The following is a 21,777-nucleotide window of genomic DNA, read 5'->3' as shown; positions in this document are numbered from 1 at the left end:
AAACAGGTCCTGACTGACAGCTGCAAGAACAATTAAAGCCTGTTAATGAGTCGGACCTGGAGGCCAGTGCTCAAGACAATGAGAGGATCGGGATTATTAAAGGCACATTCCACCTGTTTTCCACCTAAGGTTCAGTTTACTCATCATGAGTAGTGAAAACAGTTGGCGGGAGCTTTAGAAACAAAAAAACGACGGTGTCATAGTGATGTCATCAGGATTATCCCAGCTTGGGCTTGAGACCAAGACATTTTTAACAATAAGCCTGTGTTGCAAAGTTTTGATGGGGTGCATTATGGGAAATGTAGTAATAATAGTATTTTTGGAGCTTAACTCAAACTAGACACACCTGAAACCTGTTTTCACACCTGTGGTTCGTTCGCTCTGGTCCGAATCGGCTTATGAGTTTGTAAGCTTGGTTCAGTTTCTTTTCACACAGCGAAAAATCCAAGCGAATCAAAATGTGCCGCTACAAATCACATGAGATCGTTCACTCTTCTTATTGGTCAGATGTGTCAGGGTCGGGAACAAAAAAATAGGTTATATTATTTATGTCCTTATTCAGTATGTTTTATTTACACATACTGAATTATTTAATTTTTATTTTTTACCAGTGTTGGTTTGTCTTGTATTAAAGGGACAATTCACCCTAAAATCCTTTCTACATGAAAATGCTCACAACAAGGTCAATGTGTCACTTAATGTGCTGTTTAGTCCCATTGTACTGGAGAGAAGGCAGACATCTCTACAGCTGCATCTCCAAAACTCTGCTACTCACACCAAAAACATCACATACGTAAACAGCACTACAGGCCAGGAGAAAAAAAAATCTGACTTTGGGTTGAACTGTACCTTTAACATGACTCAGGAACTACATTTACATGTTACGTTGTGCAAGGACATATTTAGTTGTTGCGACATGTGACCCAAATTCTCAAGAGTGAGTTTTCCATAGCTGTGAACAGTTTCAATGATTTTTTTTTTTTTGATGACTTGTAAAGTCTGAGGGTTTAGATAATGAAGGCTGGATGCTGATCCCAGTTCAGTGGTCAGTTTTCTCCCCATGAGGCACCATGTGACCTTTCAGGCAGCTGTGAGCGCAGAGACAGTTACTGTCAGGTCCACATCCTTCCTGTCCTGATCAATAATAACTTACCCAGCATACCAATGCCCAGCATGAAGGCGTCCATCCCATAGGGCATCACACGAGAGCGCCCCCTGGCTGAGCCCGTGGGGGACATCACCTCCTTGGGCTGAGCCTTCTTACACTCCACCTGTTCCAACACAAAACACACATCAGAACCTCTGATTTTCTTTAATACACTGAACAAAAATACTCTTTTGTTTTTGCTCCAAGTCAAGATGTCTGACTTCCTCTGCGCACACTGAAGGTTTATTTCTCTCAAATCTAGTGGGGGAGGATTACTGCACAGGTGTGTTTGGACTGGTCGCAATAAAAGGACACTTTAAAATGTGATGACCGATCTTGAAACAAACATTTATTAGGCACTGAACTGTGGATTTTACAGGGCTACAGATACCTCATTTTTTCCCACATTTTTCACCCTACTCTGTCTCTGATTGGCTAATACTCAGGTAGGTTTATGCATGAAGATGATTGGTCAGGGTTAGGGATGTGTGTGATTAGTCAACAAAATGATTAAACGCCAACATCCTTGCTAGTCTGCATCATAAATACAAGTCTTTTAAATTAATTATTAATATTTTATTAATGCACAACAGTGGTTAACTGTTGCCTCTGAGATATTATGCAGCCGCCCACCACTAGTCAGAGCTGCAGCAGTCAAAATTTGCTAATGCCCAGTGAGGTAGAAACTAGGACAGGTAAGATCTCATAAAACCAGCACCATTTTGGAGTATTTTCATAAAAAAAAAATAAAATAAGGTTGTCTGTAGGTTGTGTCAGAGTAAACTGGAACAACGTGTAACCACATTCAGCACAGGCACGTGAACGTTAACCTGCGAGGAGAACAGGCTGCTGCTGCTCTTTGGAATGAAATGAGTCTGAAATGACTCTTAACACACAATATTCTATCACCCAATGGTTAAAATTATCAATTCATAAATTATGATAAATTTGGACTGTTTTCTGACTTTTTTTAGTACTTTTGGACTAGTCTGAAATAACATTTCTGTTTAATTGACAGGGAAATTAGTCGCTAGGAATATCTCTAGTTAAGGTTAGGGTAAGGATATCAGGGTTAACCACCAGCTCATGTTGGCATCAGTATTTTTTGTGCAGCGAGGTGTGAAGGTGAAGTGCACCAGCTGATATAAAAACATATTTATGATTCTCCTTATGTTTCCTCACTGAAGGGTTCTCCATGTGCATTTCTGGAGGCTTCTATCCGTTTTATCCTGTTATTCCAATGCACACTTGGAAAATAACAAGACAATAAACATCGTGTGCACAGAAGAATTCATAAGTTTTTTACTTTAACACAAGAAAAATGGGAGCAAAAACAAAAGAGTTTCATATATATTTTTGTTGAGTGTAACACAGTGTTGTTCACACGTCATGCTCACCATCTTGTTGTTGATCTCATGGAAGTGGATCTCGCAGACCTTCTCCACCACGTCTTCGTTCTCAAACGTCACAAAGCCGAAACCTGACGAGGACACGGAGAGTTTATGAGCAAAACCATTTTTACACAAGGAGCTTTTCCACCAAATTAGCTGAGTTCTGTTCAAAATTCTTGAAGCATTAGTGCTATCTTGAGAACCAAACCACATTTCCACCAGTTCTGAGCGGAACCATCATGTCCTGCAAAACTAACGGCAGCAACTACGCCGGTACAACTGAGAAAAATGTCTGTTGTAGTTACGGAAATTAAAAATAGAAGGGTTCTCTTTAGAACGTCTCATAGGGGGTTCTGGGTGAAACATTTCACAGATGGTTCTAGGTGAAACCCTTTATGTTGGATTCAAGGTAGAACTGAAAGGGCCACAAGTGGAACCTTTATAAAAGAATCCAAAATGGGTTCTCCTACATTCCGAAGAACCCTTTATGGTTCCAGTTAGCACCTTTATTTCTAAGTGTGATGATAAAACAGATATCAAGATGTTTGTTTTAAGTTGTGTCTTAATTTTGACCACAAAAGTAGTTCCTGCTGTTGGCCTGTAATGAACTATCATCACCAACAGAGGGCGCTGCGCGATGCACAACCACCTGTAGAATAAGACACACCCAGTCTGGTTCCCAAGAAAAACCTGCTATGTTTTTTGGTTCCAGCTGAACTTTTTTGGTTGTTTTTGGTGTAAATGTTCTGAACAGGTCAGAATCAGATGCATGAAGATGAACAGGTCTGGTTCCATGTCGGTGTAAAAGGCCCGTCAGCGTGGTGGACTGAGACAGTCGGCCTCTCGGTGCAGCTCATAGTCTCCAGTAATCAGCGCTGTAATAGCCGCTTAACACGTTTGCCCCCCTCCTCCCCCGTCCTCCCCCCTCTGAACGCTACACTCATCCTTTTCTTCCCTCCCTTCCTGGACAGAAGGCCGGGGCAAAGCTGGGAGGCTGTCATAATCGATCAGTCCCAGGGTGGGGAGGAGGTGCTTAAGGAGGCTTTATCCTGATCCAGATTAACGGACTGGCTAATTAGACTAGCCCCGTTCGTCTCCTCCAGCTCAGCCCACAGGAAGGAGGCCCGCAGGGGAGGGAGGACGGGGAATCGATAGGAGGAAGGAATGGAGGAAGAGTCGACGAAGAGGAGGAGAAGAGATGCAGAGACAGAGGGGTCAGTGTGTCTCACCTCTGTGTCTGTTGGTGGTCTTGTCGAACATGAGCATGGCATCGTCGACCTGAGGGGAGACAAACACACAGTTTATTTAGCTGCTGCTCTCTCTGTGTCTCCGCTGCCACGCGGCATATTGCCTGACCTCAGCCCTTCTCAAGTTCTGCAGGGAGGCTCAGCAACAGATGGACAGAGAGGGAGGAGGGGGGGCAGGGGGGCGGGGTGGGGACTGGAGACGAGCGACAGGTTACAAAGAGGAGGCCGAGGGGCCAAAGACACGAGGGAAAATATGAAGAAGTACTGGACGACCAGGGCTGAAGAGAGTAACAGAGTGCAAGTCATGGTGTGATGTATCTAAAACACAAAATATAAGTAACTGTATTCAGTTACAGTTTAAATTCATGTATTCTGATTACACCTCAGGGTTCATCGTTTTTTCACTGGGATGTGGGTCAGAAATCTACTTGCTCAAAGTCAATTTTTTATTTGCCCCTGTACAGACTGTTTTATTTATTTTACTATTCATTAACAATAAAACAAAGGAACACTTTGCACATCGATTAGATCAGCCCCTCCAGGATTTCAAAGGCTGTTTTGGGGATTGTTGCCTTATTTCACGGCAGCTTTTCTAAAAAATTGTGATGCGTGTTGTGATGCTTTTAGACATTTTTTGCAATGGAAGTTTTAGAAGTGAAAATTGCAAAAGAAAGTTGTTGTTTTTTTTGGTATAATTCATTAAAATCAAAGGAAACTTGTTCCAGAGAGAACACAACCACACATGTAATCTTACCAAAAAGGCTCACAAGTACAAAAACTGTATGAAGTGCACCTCTAGTACAAGTCAATCTCCAAAAAACTCCTATATTTCCCATAATACACCCCTCAAACCACAAACCTTCACTTTGTAACACTGGATTATTGTTAGAAATGTCTTTGGGGGCGTGAAAATTACAAAAGAAAGATAGAAAATGTTTTGGTAGAATTCATTAAAATCAAAGGCAACTTGTTCCAGGGAGAAGAAAACAATACTCTGATCTGAGTGTTTGTTGTAACAAACTTCACCAAAAATCCACAGAATTACAAAAACTAGTTATAATTGAGAAGATAATTAAAAACATTTATTTTACTAGATCCAAAGCTTTTTTTGTTGGCCTTATATCAAGAGCATTTATATTTAATTATATTTGCTGTATGCCAAAAAATGTGTTGCACAGTTATGTAAAAATAATCACAGAGCAAACAGCGTTCAGTGGATGAGACAGATGTGATCAAACCTTCCACAAAGAAGCAAAATCTTTTTGCAGCTGCAACCAAATCTTCACAAAATTCTAAAATAGAAGTGTTGATAAATCTCAATATTGTGTTCTTTTCAGTATTCATAACAAAATGAATAAACATAAATTCAAAATAATAGTGAATAATGGAAACAATACTCTGAGACATACATGTATGATGTTTGCTGCAGTGTCTGTAAAATGTCAGAAATGTATTTTTTAAGTCCACTGTGATGTCTTTAGATGTCTCATTTTGTCTAAAACCCAAATATATTCAGTTTAATATGATAATAATAAGGCTGAAAACAGCATTTCCTGCCATCTTTGTATGAAAAGTTACTTTTTTACCACTTGCCCGGTCAGGCAAGTGAGTTGCCAGATTTACTTGCCCGACATGGTATTTAACTTGCCCCGAGCAATCCTCATTAGAGCTGCAACTAACAATTATTTTTTCATAGTAATAGCTGTTTACCAGGAAAATGTCAGAAAATGGTGAAAAATGTTGGACAATTTTTCCTGAAGTCAAAGACGACGTCCTCAAACGTCTTGTTTTGTCCACAACTCAAAGATATTCAGTTTACTGTCAGAGAGGAGGAAAGAAACCAGGAAATATTCACAAAAATTTACTCCAACTGATTAATCGATTATCAAAACAGCTGCAGATTAATTTAATAATTAAATGTTGCAGCTCTAATCCTTATTGTTGAGCCCTTCAGTTGCAGTTGGAAAATCGAATACCTGGAATTAAAACATTTAACTGAGCGTGACTTCACAGAACTGCGTGTACACAAGAGTAAAAATTGGAGTGATTATTGGTTCCATGTAGTTGCTGCAGCTTGATCAATAAAAATCTTACTTTAAAATACATTTAAAAGGAGACTGAAGTTAATTCAACTTTATGACTAAAGGGACGCCGTCTGCAAATATAAAGAACATTTAACCTGCACCAATAATCAGGAAGGTCAGATTACAGAGCAGCTCAAGCTCTGCTGACATCAAGCAAACTGCTCCCTGCAGGTGAAAGAAATAATCGATTCTTAGATGCATTGCGATTCTTTCTTGAAAAATTCTGAATTGATGCAAAAAATGTCAAAAAGTGGAAATTTAAATCCTAGTTCTCTTCTTATGATCACCTGGAACAATTTTCTAATACAGGCTGTACGCTCCTCACAGCTGAACCGATCCGGTGGTGAAACGTAACAGATGTGACCACGCACTTTGACGTGTGCGTCGAGTTTACGTTGTGAAATAGGCTTCTTCTTGAGTTTTGAGGTGAGGATGGCTTGAGTGTGAGCAACTGTAGATAGATGCAACCCAACCGGCTCCCCCGGCTTCAAATCTAGAGATTTTGATGGATCAAGACGCATCATTTATCGTTTTATAACACTGAATCAGAATTGAGTTGTGAAGTACCTAAAGATTCCCAACCAAACTGAGGGGAAGCAGAAGCACTTGAAGTTAAAAGGAAGACTAATTTTATACAAACAAACAAAAAAACAATGCTGAGCACCTAAACACTAGACTTATTATTTAACAAAAATTTTTTCAGGTTGTCATTTTTCTTTGTTTCCTAATATTTTTATTGTTTGTAAAATTGTGTCCTACTTTAAATGGTATCTCTGTTTGTGGGTTATTATCATTATTATCATTATTTATTGTTTTTATTTATTACCTGTAAGTATAAGTTACTAAAGTCATTATTCTGTAAGAGCTCTGTGTGACTTCATGAGGACTATAAAAAGGATCTTTTCAGTGATTCCCGAAAACAAGCGTCAGTAATGACATTCAGACTGACTCTGACAAACATGACCTCAGCGGGATGATTTTGAAGTATTCCAAAAGTAATCCAAAGTATTTATACTATTTTACTTGAGTAATCTAATGGAATATGTTGGTGCTGTACTGGACCGACACACATGATGTGTGGCAGGAGAAGTTCAAAGTTGCTGCTAAACTGCTCCAGTTGGTCACAATCCTGCTCACAGAGAGCCCATAATCCGCCCGCCGCCTTCCTCCTCTCCGAAGTTTGACATTCCCATGGCAACTGTACAAAAAGTCCATATAAAAGAGCTCGAGCCAACATCAAATATGCCTTATGAATAGTGGGAGAGTGCCAGTGAGACAAAGAGCGCCGCAAAGACAGAAACACACAGAAAAGCAGCAGAAAGGTGAATCCTGCGGGCAGGTGGAGGCTCGATGAGAGGAGGAGAGCTGATAGCGAGAGGGAGAGCGACAGGTGGAGATAAAGAGAGCACAGAGAGTCCTGTAAGAGAGAGAAAGAAGAAGGAGAAGAAGAAAAGAAGGATTGGGTCAAAGTGGAAAGGGAGGAGAAAGAAGAGACAAAGGCAGAGGGAGAACAAAGAGGCCTGGAGGCTTTGTTTGTTGGCACAGTCAGCCATAATTCCTCCTCCTCTTCTCCCTTTGACCTCTCCCTCCGGCCCGGCCTCCCTCCCTTTATGGAGCAGAGACACAGGTGTCTGCTCCACACACACACACACACACACACACACACACACACACACACACACACACACACACACACACACACACACTCAGAGTTTCTTGTGTCAAAGTGGACGCTCTCTCTGCTCCTCTGACATGTTTATCCTCCGCTCGGCTCTCAGACGTCCAGATAAACATTTGGTAAATGAATCTGCGCTCTCGCTCGTCTATAATAAGTTTACTGGATGTGCTCCACCGAACAATTTGTCATAGTCACACACTCACACTCACACACACACACATAGCAGCACCGAGTGAGACCATGTGTGTGTGTGTGTGGACCCCCAAGGGCAGTTTGCCTACAGAAAGGTCAGAGGTGAGTGCGGAGTGTCAGTGTGAAAGAGGACCTGCTCCTCTGAAGAGTCACTGTTTCCTTCAGCCTGCAACATGTTCAACTCTCAAACTTTTTTTTCTGTCTTTTTTTTTGATGCTTTTATCCAGAACAGCTGACAGTAGGAACTCCTCAGACTGCCAAAATCATAAACCAGGGTTTCTGCAGGTTTCAACAAACTTTTTAAGACCTTTTTGAAAGTTTAGTTTGACAAATTAACAGGGTTTGTTGTCAGAATGTGTCAGAAATGGAGAATAATATTCAGCAGTATGTTTTCATTACTGTATGATCACCTGAAAATAAGAATTGCTGTTTTTGTTACCTTAAAATGAGCCCTTTAAATCTACATCTACAAGGAGGCCGCCATGTTGAATCGCCATGTTTCTACAGCAGCCCAGAATGGACAAACCAAACACTGACTCTAGATACAGACTTTCACGTTTTGCAGCCACCACAGGTTCTCCTACACACTTGGAAGGGGTAAGTGAGACGAGGTGTTTACAATCTGCAAGCTCACTGCTAGATGCCACTAAATCCTATCCCCTGCTTTACGGCGATGGTTTTCAAACTGGGGCCTGGAGACCACCAGGGGCCTGAGAGTGGGTTGTAGGTGGTCCCAAGTAGAAGGAGGAACAGACTGATTTAACTTTTTAACATTTTTTGGAAGTTGTAACAAATTTTACCAATCACTATAGCTTCCCAACGTTTCACCAATCATAGGAGTCCCTCATGCAAATGTCAGGTACTGAAAAGGTTTGTCATTGTTATTGACATTTAGCAATACACTTTTATATTTTAGAATTTTGTGCTTGTTTGTGGAACACCCCCTAGTTGCACTTCATTTACAACTAAATTTAGTTAGAATCTCTTTAATCCTGAGCCTTTTTGATATAAAGTTACTGAGAACACTCAGGACAGACTGTAGTTTTATTCTCAACAAAACAAGCTTCCCTTGATTTTTAATGAGTTGTGCAAAAAAAGTAACTATTTTTTTGCAACGTTATCGCAAAAAATGACTAAAACACTGCAACATGCATCAGAATTATTTTTAGAAAATTGAGCATTTTAGGCCATAACAGTCCCAAAAAGAGAGTCCAGAGAAATCCTGGACGGACTGTTTAATTGGTGATGCATGATTGACTGGTGGGAGATTTATGGATTTATAAATTTTATATTATTCATTGAGCTACGAAGCCTTTTAATATCAAGATCATTTAAATGAATGAGTCTGAGTGTCCTGGGTGTCCTTGGATCTCTATTGGAGACCCACTTGTTATAGCAGCTGCTGTAGCAGTGCTGTAGGCCAGTTTGGTATTAGGTCAAACTGGACCAGTAATACATTATTTTACCTCTCAGCAGCTCCTGAGCAGACCATAATAAGAGCCCATGAATATGGAGTAGTCAGTGAGTTTTCCATAGCTTGTTCCTGCAAATGTTTCACAATAAAAGCCTTGTCCAGAAAATGCAGAAAGCTTTTAAAATGAAATGGACCCTGCAGCGGTCGTGAGTTCGACTCCTGTCTGTGGCCCTTTGCTTCATGGCATCTCTCCCCCTTTCCTGTCGTACCCTCAGCTGGCCCATGTAGAATAAAGGCATGAAGGGCCATAAACGTGTCTTTATGCAGTAACTTTAGCAGGCAAACATGAGCGGATCCAAAAGAGTCTTGATACTTCTGCTACTGACAAACAGATGTGATGAGCGACATGAGGAGTTTCAGGGACAGAATTATATTAACAATTATATTTAAAATATAAAATGAAGCAGTGATTGAACTTTCCAGCAGCCCAAACTAGTGAGCAACTTACTGTCAAGACTGTTTGTCTGAACACAGACAGTTGTTGCTTAAAGTTCAGGGCCTTCTGCCAGAAATGATTATTTTATTAGCAGGTTTTCTGGAAGTACTGTATGCAGGACTGGATGATGAGACTTGGATTATACTACACAAGTTGGGTGAGAGTTTTTAAACAGATGCTTTGATATAATTTTGCTGTTTTAAAAAATGGGAGCTCCATCAACTTCAACAAGAGAGAATGTTTCGCATTAATTTTCCATTCATGTGGAGGCAACACAGGCTGAGTAACTAATATACAAATCATGTTGGGATGAAATGCTCCTGTTGCTTAGATAGCACATGACAATGACACCAACTCAGCTGAGAAATGGCTCAAGTTTTTAGCATAATCGGTTTTTGCAGCAACTCGAAAGCATTAATCCCGGACTCTCCAATCACATATTTTTACCGAGTATCGGTCGATAATAATCGGTGGCCTATCAGTCTGTGCATCCTTACTCAAGATCTAACTTTGAGCTGACATTAAAAACCAGACTTAACAAGACAAACACACATGAACCGATAAATACAATTCCAAAATAAAGTGAAACTACACACAGTTGCTCTGGAGGATTCATTCAAAACATCACAACACCCGCAGCTCCTGTTATAAACTGAGTTAATTGCACATCATTGCTTGATATTTCAAACACCGAGCATTTTAATGGCGTACTGCCGGACAATATTCCCTCTTATCCTTTTTTTCTCCACCTCTCATCTTCCCTGTTATCCCCTGCCCATCCCTCTCCGCGCCCCTTTGTCCTCACCAGGACGGGACACAAAAGGTCCAGTGAGGCAGTCTAATCAGGAACTTCCATGGATGGCTGGAGCCTACATTTCACCGTCCATCCCTCGATATCTCTGTCCGCAAAATTCATCTCCACGTTATGATTGAGGAGGGAGCGCGGGGAAGCTCGAGGCCGAACCTTTGGCACCGAAAATAAAGTGAAACGCACGCAGTCGGAAACACGGAAACGGTGTCCTCACATGTTTGACTTTGAGAAGTTTGTGTGAAGATTGTCCACCTGTGATTTACTGACGAAGTTTATGATTTAGTTCTTTGCTTTTGTCTAATTTGTTTTCAACCAAAACTCACTTAAAGGGAAAGTTCACCACAAAGTCAATGCATCCCCTGACCTGTTTATCCAGCTAGGTTTTTGTTGGTGTTATTTGCAGAATATTTTCTGGTTTCTTCACTCCTCTCCGACAGTCAACTGAATATCTTCAGGTTGTGGACGAAACAAGACATTTGAGGACGTCATCTTGGACCAACATTGGATGAACATTTTTCACAATTTTCTGATATTTTATGGACCAAACAACTAATCAATTAATTGAGAAAATAATAAACAGATGAATCGACAATGAAAATAATCATTAGTTGCAGCTCTATATCCTATACAACCTGGCTGAGCCAATATAAAACAATCACACAAACAGTTACCAGCCAAATATAACTTCTATTTCAATAAAATCCTTTTCTCTTAAAAAAAAACACACACACACACACCCGTAAGAACTGTGACCACAAGCCGAGCGCCATTTAGTCCCGTTATACTGGAGAGACGTCTCCACAGCTGATATCTCCAAAACTCAAACCAAAACTATCTAATTGGATAAATGGCACTAAAGGTGAGAGGAAAAATATGTATTTTTGATTCTGGGGTGAACTGCCCCTTTTAAAATCGACTGAATTATGAAGATAGTGTTACTTTTATAAAGTTGCATGAACTTCTGTCTCTTTTTAAAATGTGTTTTTGGGAAAAAAATGTATTTAGTTCCATTATACTGAAGAGAAGGCAGACAACTCTACGGCCGGTATCTGAGCTCACACTTAAAACTATGTAGATGGATAAATACCACTGCAGGTCAGGGGAAGAATGTGTATTTTTGATTTTGGGTTTTGTCAGTTTCACACCCAAGGACACATTTCGGACTGTGAACGATCCAGAAACTTCCAGTATGCAGATAACTTCTGAGCAAACTAACAAAATATTTGTCTAGCTTTGTACTGAAGCATAATGGCCCTCGTAAACCCCCCCCAACACACCCCATCTTTGCCCCAGTTCCCTCTCTTACGCCTCCACAAACCTCTCTCAATCAGGCCCTCCCTTCTGTCTTTGTCAGCCCATCATCTATTCTCCACCTCGTGTCTCTCAGAGGCCTCAGAATTAAACAACTTTGACAAAACTTTATACAAAAATAATATATATATATTAAAAAAACTGCATGAACAAATGCATGAAGAAAATGAGTTTTGAGTGAGAAGTTTGCAGTTTTCGGAGCGTTAGTCGACTTATTGTTCCTAAACTCCTGAGTTGACCCCCACCCGACACACACACTCACATGCTAACACCCCCAAACACCACCTCATCCCTCCTCCTCCAGAACAAAACCCCCTTACCCACAGAATTACTTGGGGACAATGGACAAGCCAGGTCACCACGGTAACGGGCCAGGAGGGGGTTGTGGGTAGGAGCAGCTGTTACATCAGATTAATTCAGATTCTGATAATCCCTCCTCCTTCCTCACCATCACCACACACTCACTACAAAACTTTTCTCCCCCCCTCCTCTCCTCCTCTCTGCTCCCTCTTCAAGTCCCCCCGAACTTCGCCTGCTGCTCGCGGAGCTTCTCAGCCTCGTTAGTTTTCCCTTCCTGCCCTCTCCAAGCGTTTTCTCTCCCTCCTCTTCTCGCCCTCCTCGCTGTAACCCCTTCACGTCCAGGCACGGCGTGAAGTTTGTGGTGAATCAGACTCACTTAGCTGCTGCAATGTGGTACTACGTGTTTCTGCACCAACGCCAACTCATGTAAATCCATTAAAACTGTCAAATACATCCTTATTTTAATTCAGATCAATACTGCTGATGTTTCAGAGAGACGTCCCGACAACTTTAACACTCACTTACTCACACACTAAATTTCACTCACCTTCCCAAACTGGTCAAAGTACTGTTTGACGTCCTCGATGGTCGTGTTCACTGACAGGCCTCCCACAAAGATCTTCTTGGTTCGAGTCACCAGCTGAAAGAGGAGGAGAGGAGCTGATTATCTGTCTTGTCCATTTATAATTCAATGATGTATCTATTGATTCGCTTTGAGTTTTGATTTGGTTTCTTTTACTTTTCGTATCATGTGCACAAAGTGCTCAATGCACATGGGTTTACAAGACACGAAAGGTGCAGCTGCAGTGTTCAAACATTTTCCTTTTAATACAAACGTACGGGTTGTTTAACAGCTCAGGCTTCAACAAAATATTCTGTCTTCTCTCTTAAGCTTGACAAAGTTTGATACAAAAAAGTTCCCTTCCTGAAGCACAACTCAAGTTTTTCACAATCATACGAAATAAATCAATAGAACATAAATAGAGTGGATTTTACTAAAAAGTACATTCCTGACATATATTATATTATTATATTATTATAATACTTGATAAACTTTATTATAAGTTGTCATGCATGATTACAAGCATGTATTTAGAGTTTTATAAAGCCTTATAAAAGGATTATAATGCCTAATGAATGTGCTTATAATGCATTATAGAAATGACTTTCACATCTCAGGGGCACTCTTTCATTTACGCTGTGCAGTGCATTATGGGATGACATGAACATTTCATTCAAAAATGAAACCATTTCAGTGATGGTCTTTAATGTATTTTATCATTTTATGCTTATAAAGACTTCACACTTTGCACATTTAAAGCTGAGTCGGTCACCAGCGTAACAAAGCAGCTATTTTTACAAATCTGTCGTTGTTATAAAGCATTATAAGGCTACACAGGGATGTCATTACATGTATTCCTTCATGCCTCATTAAGCTCTGCTTTCTCTTTCACTCTGTGTTGTTGTCGATGGACGAGACAAAGTGTCTCAGATCAGGACAGAGCGTACTTGAAACACAATCCAGACGTTCAGGTAGCTTTAACAATAGTGAGTGTCTCTAAAGTTGTGAACGGTTTTGTTAACACACGATCACATGACAGTTCAGTGATGTCAGCGCTGCTCATGTTCATCAGATTACGAGGCATTAGCCCCGTTAACAAACACTCTACAACACACACTAAACAACACACACACACACACACACACACACACACACACACACACACACACACACACACACAGCTAACAGGCGGTTTGTTGGACTCACCTTGGGCTGAGCTCTGCGAGGGAATGCCACCTTCGGATCAATCTGCAGGAAACAAGAAGAAGAAGAAGAAGAAGAAGAAGAAGTCATGATACAGGTGAACCAGCTACTTGTCGCCTTCCCTCTGACATCACAGCCTCATCTGTCACTCTTTCATCAATGACGGTGTAATATATTCATGTCATCCTCCTCTTGGCCTGACACAACGTCTTCCTCGATCATAAATCAAAGCGATGATGACAAGACACCTGTTTTTTTGTTTTTCGTTTAAGGCTGAGAATAAAACAACACCATTTCTAAATGTGAAGTAAATCTGGGTGAAGTTGACATGAGACAGACAGGATGTTCTCAAATCAAAACACACTAAAGCGAAAAGATTTTCTCATTATGACCTGCTGCAGACTTTAGACCAGGTTCTGACTAAGTCCTGGTCTGAACGTGTGACGTCTTCCTCTAGTGTTGCGTAGCTGCAGATAGTTGGGCTGAACGATTCTGAAAAAAGGTCAAACGCACAGGTATGACCTGTCTATTGACAACAGACATTTCCCAAAATGATCAGGTAGAGCAACACTTAAAGTGATAGTTCAGACGAACTGAAGTGGGGCTGCATGAAGTATTTATGATGGCTGCACAATTAATCACAACTGCAGTAAAATGGCAGTCTGGCCAAGTCCAGTATCCAAATCACAGAACCAAATTGCAAAAATGTGTGAGAAAACAGTATTAAAATGAGGTACTGTAGTACTGCATTTTTTTTTTCAGTGAACAAGAAAACTGTAATGCAAAACTGATTATTTCCACTCATCATACATCACATATTAGGATCGCAATTTCAGTCAAAATAACCGCAGTATGACTTTTTCACCAAATCGTGCAGCCCTGGTGATTATTGATAGAAGGTGTGTGAGACAATATTGATAAACTTGAGTATGTTTTGTGATACTTCAGTGGTTCCTTTGTGTTTGTTTAAGCCTGAAGCCTTGTTATCTTCTTAAACCAGATTTTATACATATAGTAGTGTGTTCTTTATGCTATTATTATAATAGTTTTCATACAATTAAATTAAAAAATAGTTATTTATTGCCTAACAGTATGACAACATATTGCAATATATTGAATCTTGACCCCTGCATCAGGATAGGTTTCATATCGCCAGATTCTTGCCAGTACACAGGTCTATTTTTTCTTTTTCTATTTTACTTTTTCTTTATTTCTTTGACTTTGATTGTCTTGATTGACTCAAAATCTGGGCGAGGAAAGCCAAAACTAGCTGCTCGAGCTGTTGTCTCTATGTGTAAATGCTTTCATAGTTTGGGTGAAACAGCCCTGTAAAGCACACATGTTTATATCGGGATAAAAACAAGGTAAAAACTTGTCTCGTGTCTGTGTGTGTGTGTGTGTGTGTAGCGGTGGGGCTCAGGTGGAATGCCTGGGAATGTCCAGTGAACCTCTGCTGCCTCTCTCGTCACCATCATGTGACATGTGATCTCCTGGAATCTCACACAGGCGCTACAATCACAAACACACCTCAGCTCCACGACGAGGAGAGGGAGGACGAGACGTGTGTCGGACAGAGAGCGAGGACGAGGAGGAGGAGGAGGAGGAGGGAGAGGAGGAGGACAACGGGACAGAGGAGAGGGAGCTGTCAATCAAACCAGATCACCCAGTCATGTTTGTGTGTGTTTGTTTGTTTTTGTCTCCATCATCCTGATCATCATCTTTTACCCTGCAGCTCCTCACGTTTACACCAGGAAACAGGACCCGCTTCACTTCGTTAACTCTTTTCACATTAATCTGAACACTACAACTACAAACAGAATCGATAGAAACTGACACATAATGTGGCCGAGCCCACTGAATGTCACCGGGGTTAAAGGGATAGTTCAGATTGTTTGAAGTGTGGTTGTATATGAGGTACTCATCCACAGTCGGTGTGTTACCTACAGTAGATAAGAAGCAGCAGGAGTGCCAGTGCAGGAAGCTAAGTAATGCACTGCTGTGGACAGGGTCAGCAGCAACACATGTTTTAGACACCTCAATAAAATCAATCCTTTTGAGTGTACGCTATATTTAGACTATTTTCATCACTTTACTTTGCTGTCAGGAAGACTTTTCTGATGGGAAACCACCATTATATATGCCAAATATCACTCTCTCCAAACCAACCAAACTCCCTAAACAAAATCAGTAATTTTACCTTGCAAAACACAAGAGTTGTCAGTCTATGGCTGCCTTGAACTGTTAGTTTGTTTGTGTTATTTTGTGACTTTGGTGTCTCAAATTCTTAGTTTGGATTCCCCAAAGTGACACAATAAGACAAATAAACTAACAGACTGAGGCAGCACTAACCAGCAACTGCTGCAAGGTAAAATTACTTATTTTGTCTATGGAGTTTGGTTGGTTTGGAGCGAGTGATACTTGGCTTATGTAACAGTGTATTTTGATGCATTTGATGAGAGAATAAGAGTACTAATGTTTTTGTGACCATCTCTGACTGGAGAAGAACAGTTTAATTTATTGTTGTCCTGACCTACACATCATCATATTCCACAGACTTAAGAAAACATCTTTGTTTGGTGCAGATCCCTGCAAAAATCACACCTTAGCTTAATAATTTTAACAAGCTTTTCAGTGAAAATGTGAATAATAATTTAAAAGTTATCCTCTAATATCACAAATCATATCGCAATTGCAATAACAATCACTATAATAGCAATTTTTTTAAAAGTTGTTCAGCCCTGACACTGACCATATTTGAGTACCTCAAACAACCCCACTTCAAATAATCCGCACTGTCCCTTTAAGATTGCAGAGAGAACCACACCATGCCATGAGGATGCATTCATAGACAGGCAGTAAAACTGGAATTTGAGACCTCTATATTAGTCTATACTGGTCTAATAGAGCTAGAGAACAACTAGACTACTCCACACTGTACTGCAGTTACTCTAACAGACGGTGAGACAGTACAGCGCTAAGATTAGTCCGTAACCATGAGAGGGTAGAGTTCAACTACAGTAGAGACTACAGTAGAGCCTCGGCGGTAAACCACATGCGTTTACCAGAGTGAGGCTGACAGTGTGTCGACTTCACCGCAGGTTTGATCTCTTTATTCATCTTCTGTTCTAGAGAGCAGAGTGAGAAGACTAGAGGCTAAGACTGGAGGATCAGATGCAGACTCTACTGTTTAGTTTCTATGGTGGCTAGACTACTCTGATAGTCACCTCCGGTCACCAACCCTCCTGATGTCCAACACTCCTGTGCACATTCAAAAACAAACAGACACACACACAAACAGACAGAGTCAAACACAGCACATCCACAGGGAGCAAAATGTGGACATTAAACACACAAAGAGGCTGTTTGAGTGAAACCGCTCTGATGTTCATCACAGCAGAGTCGAGAGATCCCACACCGCTCATTATTCTTATTTCACCTGATGTTTTACTGTGCAGATGTTTGTTTTCACATCATCTGCTGCAGGAGGAAACTTTCTTTGTACTTACCTAAAGATGCTAAAAGTATGAGCATGATTTGTGACATCACAACTAGTTTGGCAACCAATCACGGCCCAATAGAAGCAAAGTCCCTCACCTTCCGATTCACGTCTACACTGCAAGCTCTGCAGTCCTTTATGCTGTGAATTAAAGATTGTTTTTTTGTGGACCAAACCAGAGCTGATGATTGTTGGGACGGAAAGACGAACCAAGACGTATTTGGTGAGTTTTATTTAGTTTCTGTACAGTTTGAATGAAGCTGACGATGACACAGAAGGAGTCTGATGGGTTTAAGAAGCTGTTTCTAGTGATCCTTTCTGTAATTTTGTCAGACATTAACAATAACAATCAGAGTCTGTCAGCGGCAAAAACAAGAACAAACAAGCAAGCGTCACCTGCTCTGTGAGCTCTGCGGGTGCGCCTGCATGGATGAGACGTCACCAATGCACCTCAAACGCTAACCTTAGCCACTGAAGTCACATGACCAACGGATCTTACTCGTTTTTCCTCTTGACAGTTGATAAAAGGACCAGGAGATGCTGATAAAACATATCAGGTAAGATAACGTTACTTGTTGATGGCCATGTTGGGGTTGGTGACGTATTTTATGTGAGAGGAGGGACATAGTTCACTGAGCGGTCCCACACTAATCTTCACTATCTTTACTATCAAACTGTGACTTTGTTGACTTGTAAAATTATCTTTTACAAATATCATATGTGCGATTCCTGACACAACTCAAACAGGATCAAAAAATAATTTCCGTCTTGCTGTTGACTACCCTCTCACAGGAAGAGGAGGGACTTAGCCTCTCTATATGCAACTTACAAAAATGTGATGTTAAAACTTGAAACCTCCAGTGCACAAACCTTGAGAATAGATATTTCTTTACACAGGAGACATGTTGTGTCCTGCAGTTCTGGATCTTTCAATCGCTCAGTAACACACTCGTGACTCCCTGACTATCCAACATAACCCCCCCACCCTCAACAAGACGTACTTACATAAAGGATGCCCCAACAGGTCAAAGAATCCTTTATCTACTAATCTAGAGTTGGGACTAGTCCAATATCAGTAACGGGCACCAATACTGATGTAACTCACAAGGTAATTTTGAGTATTATTGATGAGGTAAAATCATATCAGACACAAGCAAAGTGTTTTTAAATGTTATGAAACCTGTCAGAAGAGGACCTTTAACATGTATGAAGACGTGTGAAGTAACTTTAAGGTGTCAGAGGGTGAACCTCTGTGTACTCTCAAAGAGGTAACGGGGAAGAAGCTGAGCGTAAGTCCCAGAGAGGTTTATGAAATCAGGGCAATCCCCTTTGACCAACTCCATCCTGGGCTATGCAACAGTTGGCCGAGTGCACTGCCTGTCACAGGCTGAGCCGGGAACACAATCCACACCACACAACGATTGGGCAGCACTCAACATCTCTGAGGAACAACTCAAGCCTGTTGACTCCAATCCTATTAGTCAAAAGAGCCATACTAATCACAGACCGGGTTATCCTGCCCCCCCCCTCCCCTCGTCTTTCCACTCAGGTCAGCATGGAAACGGTTAACGGGCTCCTGATGCACGGAGCTGTGTGACTTTGTTGTAAAACTGTGTGTGCACCTCGGAGCTGCAGCTGAATGGAAACTTTGTCCCACAAAGGTGCAGTTAGCGTCGGCCGTCAGTGACTTTACAGATAGCAGGAAGCTGGGAGGGCACCCAAAGGGGCAACTAACCAAGCAAGAGCGACATAAATCACAGTAAAACCTGGTCAAACCCGGCCGCATCTGTCCTTCAACACAATAAGCACCAATAAATTCCTCTGCAGCAGCACTGTATTTGCTCTTTAGCCTCTCGGCTGTGCACAGCTCTGTTAATTCCAGTGCCGGAGCGGTTCACTCGGTCACAGCATGGCACATTCTTTCTGTTGCCACTGGAGAACTTTTCTCTCTAACAGGATAACCTGTCTGCATGAGGGAGGAGGGAGAGGGGGAGGGAGAAGGGGAGGGGGGTGAACACAGTCTAAAAGGCCTACTCTACTCACCATCCAACCCCTGTGGCTGATCACTGAGCCCTCTCCACGCCAAACACACACTCTCTGAGGCCGCCACAGCCCCCGCCAAACGCCACCGACACACCCAATCGCCGGCCACAGGAGGCCCCGACATGAGGCCGCGCCGAGTTTACGCGAGTTAAAGGGAAACTTTGGTAATTTTCCAATCTGTTTTTGTGTTTGAGTGACTAATGGGGACAACAATTTTGGAAGCTGGTCCAGTATCGCTGCAGAAACGGTTGATTAGATTAGCAACTTTCTCCAAATCTGTTGTGCCAACAGATTTGGGAGGGTTACTTTAAAATGTACTGGTTAAAAAATGTAGTAAGTAAAGTAATCTAAGTATCACAATATTAAAGTAATGTAATTCTTTCCATCACCGATTAATTATTTTAGTTATTTTCTCTATTAATTGATTACTTCTTTGGTCCATGAAATGTCAGAAAATTGTGAAAAATGTTGATCAAAGTCCAAGGTGACGTCCTCAAATATCTGGTTTTGTCCAAGACTCAAAGATGTTCAGTTTACTGTCAGAGAGGAGTAAAGAAACCAGAAAATACTCAAATTTAAGAAGCTGGAATCAGAGAATTTGGACCTTCTTTTTTAATTCAAAAGATGACTCAAAATTATTAATCGGTTATCAAAATAGATGCAGATTAATTTACTAGTCGATTAATAATAGATTAATCATTGCAGCTCCAAGCGTTTTATGTTTTCCGGTAGGTTTATTAGTTTGTCCAGGTGTTCCTTCCTTTGCTGTGCACAATTGATTGATTGATCGATTCATTGATTTAAAGACAAAAAAATATTCCACCCAGTGAAGTATTTTTTTCCAGTCCATGACAATGAATCGGCAGCTGTGTCTGCACTGTGCATGGTAGGATTATCAAAAACTCAAAGACAATGAGAAACTCCTGCACACTGACATATTTATTAGATATTGAAGTTTCAGTCTAACCGACCTTCATCGGGTGTCTTATTGACCTGATGAAGGTCGGTTACACCAATTCAAACCGGACAGAAACTAAATAAAACTTTTCACTGTTCCAACAATCACTGACTCTGGTTTGGTTGAAATTAACTCCTAATCCTTGGAGTTAGATGTGGAAATATTCTGCTCTACACACCTTTTCTCCCCACTGATTCTCTGATGTCCAGCCTCACTTTCACTCCTCTCCTGATATTTTATAACTTTTCCTGCATTCTGGTTAATCTTAAGAAATAAAAATATCTACATAAGTACACAGCATTTTTATGTTGAATAATTTAAATTTTACTTTTAATTCTCAGGAGGGAATATAGAATAATCCATCTCTCCCACATCTCACTAATATTCATCAGTTTTCTTTCATTCATTTAGTTTTTGCCTCTGCCCCTTAAAAGAAAATTGATGTGGCAGATTTTTGTAAAAATGCATGCCTCCTTTCTTTAAAACTTTCCTTAAGGAACAGGAATTATTCTTAAAAAGTCTGGTTCGGTGCAGCTGTATTGTTGTCATAAGGCTTAAACACACTGTACAGTGTCAGAGGCAGGTTGTGATAATGGAAAGGAAAAAAAAAGGTGGGAAATTTGTTAGAAATTGGGAGAAATATGGGAAAACGGTGAGGGGAGAGGAGAGGTCAGTGACAAACAGGAGTCTCTTGGGAAAATCAGGTGGGTTGGCAAGTATGGTCGAAGATGAACCAAGAGGGTTTTAGTGAGTTTTATTTTGTTTCTTTTGAGTTTGAAGAAAGATGATGATGGTGACATTAAAATTAGCATTTGGTGGCTTTGGCCAGAATGATAACTTGTCTGTTTTTGGTTAAACAAAAAGGATCTTACTCTTAAAAAAAAAAAAAGAAAAAAGAAAAGGCTCTCTCTCTGTAGGGACACTTAGAACAACAATCTGAACCTGACAGCGGCAAAAACAAGCACTTTTAGAGGACGGTAGGGCTGCAACTAACCATAACAACTAACTCATTTTAATTGTTGCTCATTTTCTCTATTAATTGATTAATTAATCTTGTCATAATTTTGTCAGTTGAAAAACAGGTCCAAACATGTGGAGAACATGGACTTTCGATTATTTTCTTGATTAACTGATTAGTTGTTTGGTCTAAAAATGTCAGAAAATAGAGAAAAATATCAATCGGTGTTTCCCAAAGCCCGAGATGACCTCCTGAAATGTCTCGTTTTGTCCACAGCCCAAAGATATTCAGTTTACAGTCAGAGAGGAGTAAAGAAACCAGAAATGATTTACATTTAAGAAGCCGAAATCAGAGAAATTCAACTTTTTTTTCTCTTTTTTTCATTGCAGCTCTAGTGGACACACTTTGATAGTTGGCAGTTTCCTGGAGGGATTAAGTTGTAGTTTAGTTTTGTTTCACTTGCTTTCACTCATGAAAACCTGTCGT

General features: G+C 40.7%; 1 protein-coding gene across 3 annotated transcripts in view; it reads right to left on the bottom strand.

The window, feature by feature from the left end:
- Positions 1 to 21,777, bottom strand: part of msi1b (musashi RNA binding protein 1b) — a 32,295-nt gene that overhangs the window by 5,068 nt on the left and 5,450 nt on the right. For all 3 annotated transcript variants that reach the window (XM_084727853.1, XM_084727852.1, XM_084727851.1), the window contains exons 5-9: positions 13,840 to 13,881; positions 12,619 to 12,711; positions 3,768 to 3,816; positions 2,545 to 2,627; positions 1,154 to 1,271 (exon numbers count right to left, since the gene is read on the bottom strand). In XM_084727853.1, coding sequence (XP_084583979.1) covers positions 1,154 to 1,271; positions 2,545 to 2,627; positions 3,768 to 3,816; positions 12,619 to 12,711; positions 13,840 to 13,881 — 385 coding nt within the window. The remainder of the gene's footprint in view (positions 1 to 1,153; positions 1,272 to 2,544; positions 2,628 to 3,767; positions 3,817 to 12,618; positions 12,712 to 13,839; positions 13,882 to 21,777) is intronic.

This window comes from Lutjanus erythropterus, chromosome 10 (genome assembly GCF_056507025.1).
Source record: "Lutjanus erythropterus isolate fLutEry1 chromosome 10, fLutEry1.hap2, whole genome shotgun sequence".
In the NCBI taxonomy this organism is placed as follows: Eukaryota; Metazoa; Chordata; class Actinopteri; order Lutjaniformes; family Lutjanidae; genus Lutjanus; species Lutjanus erythropterus.
This window is presented reverse-complemented; position numbering and strand designations above follow the sequence as displayed.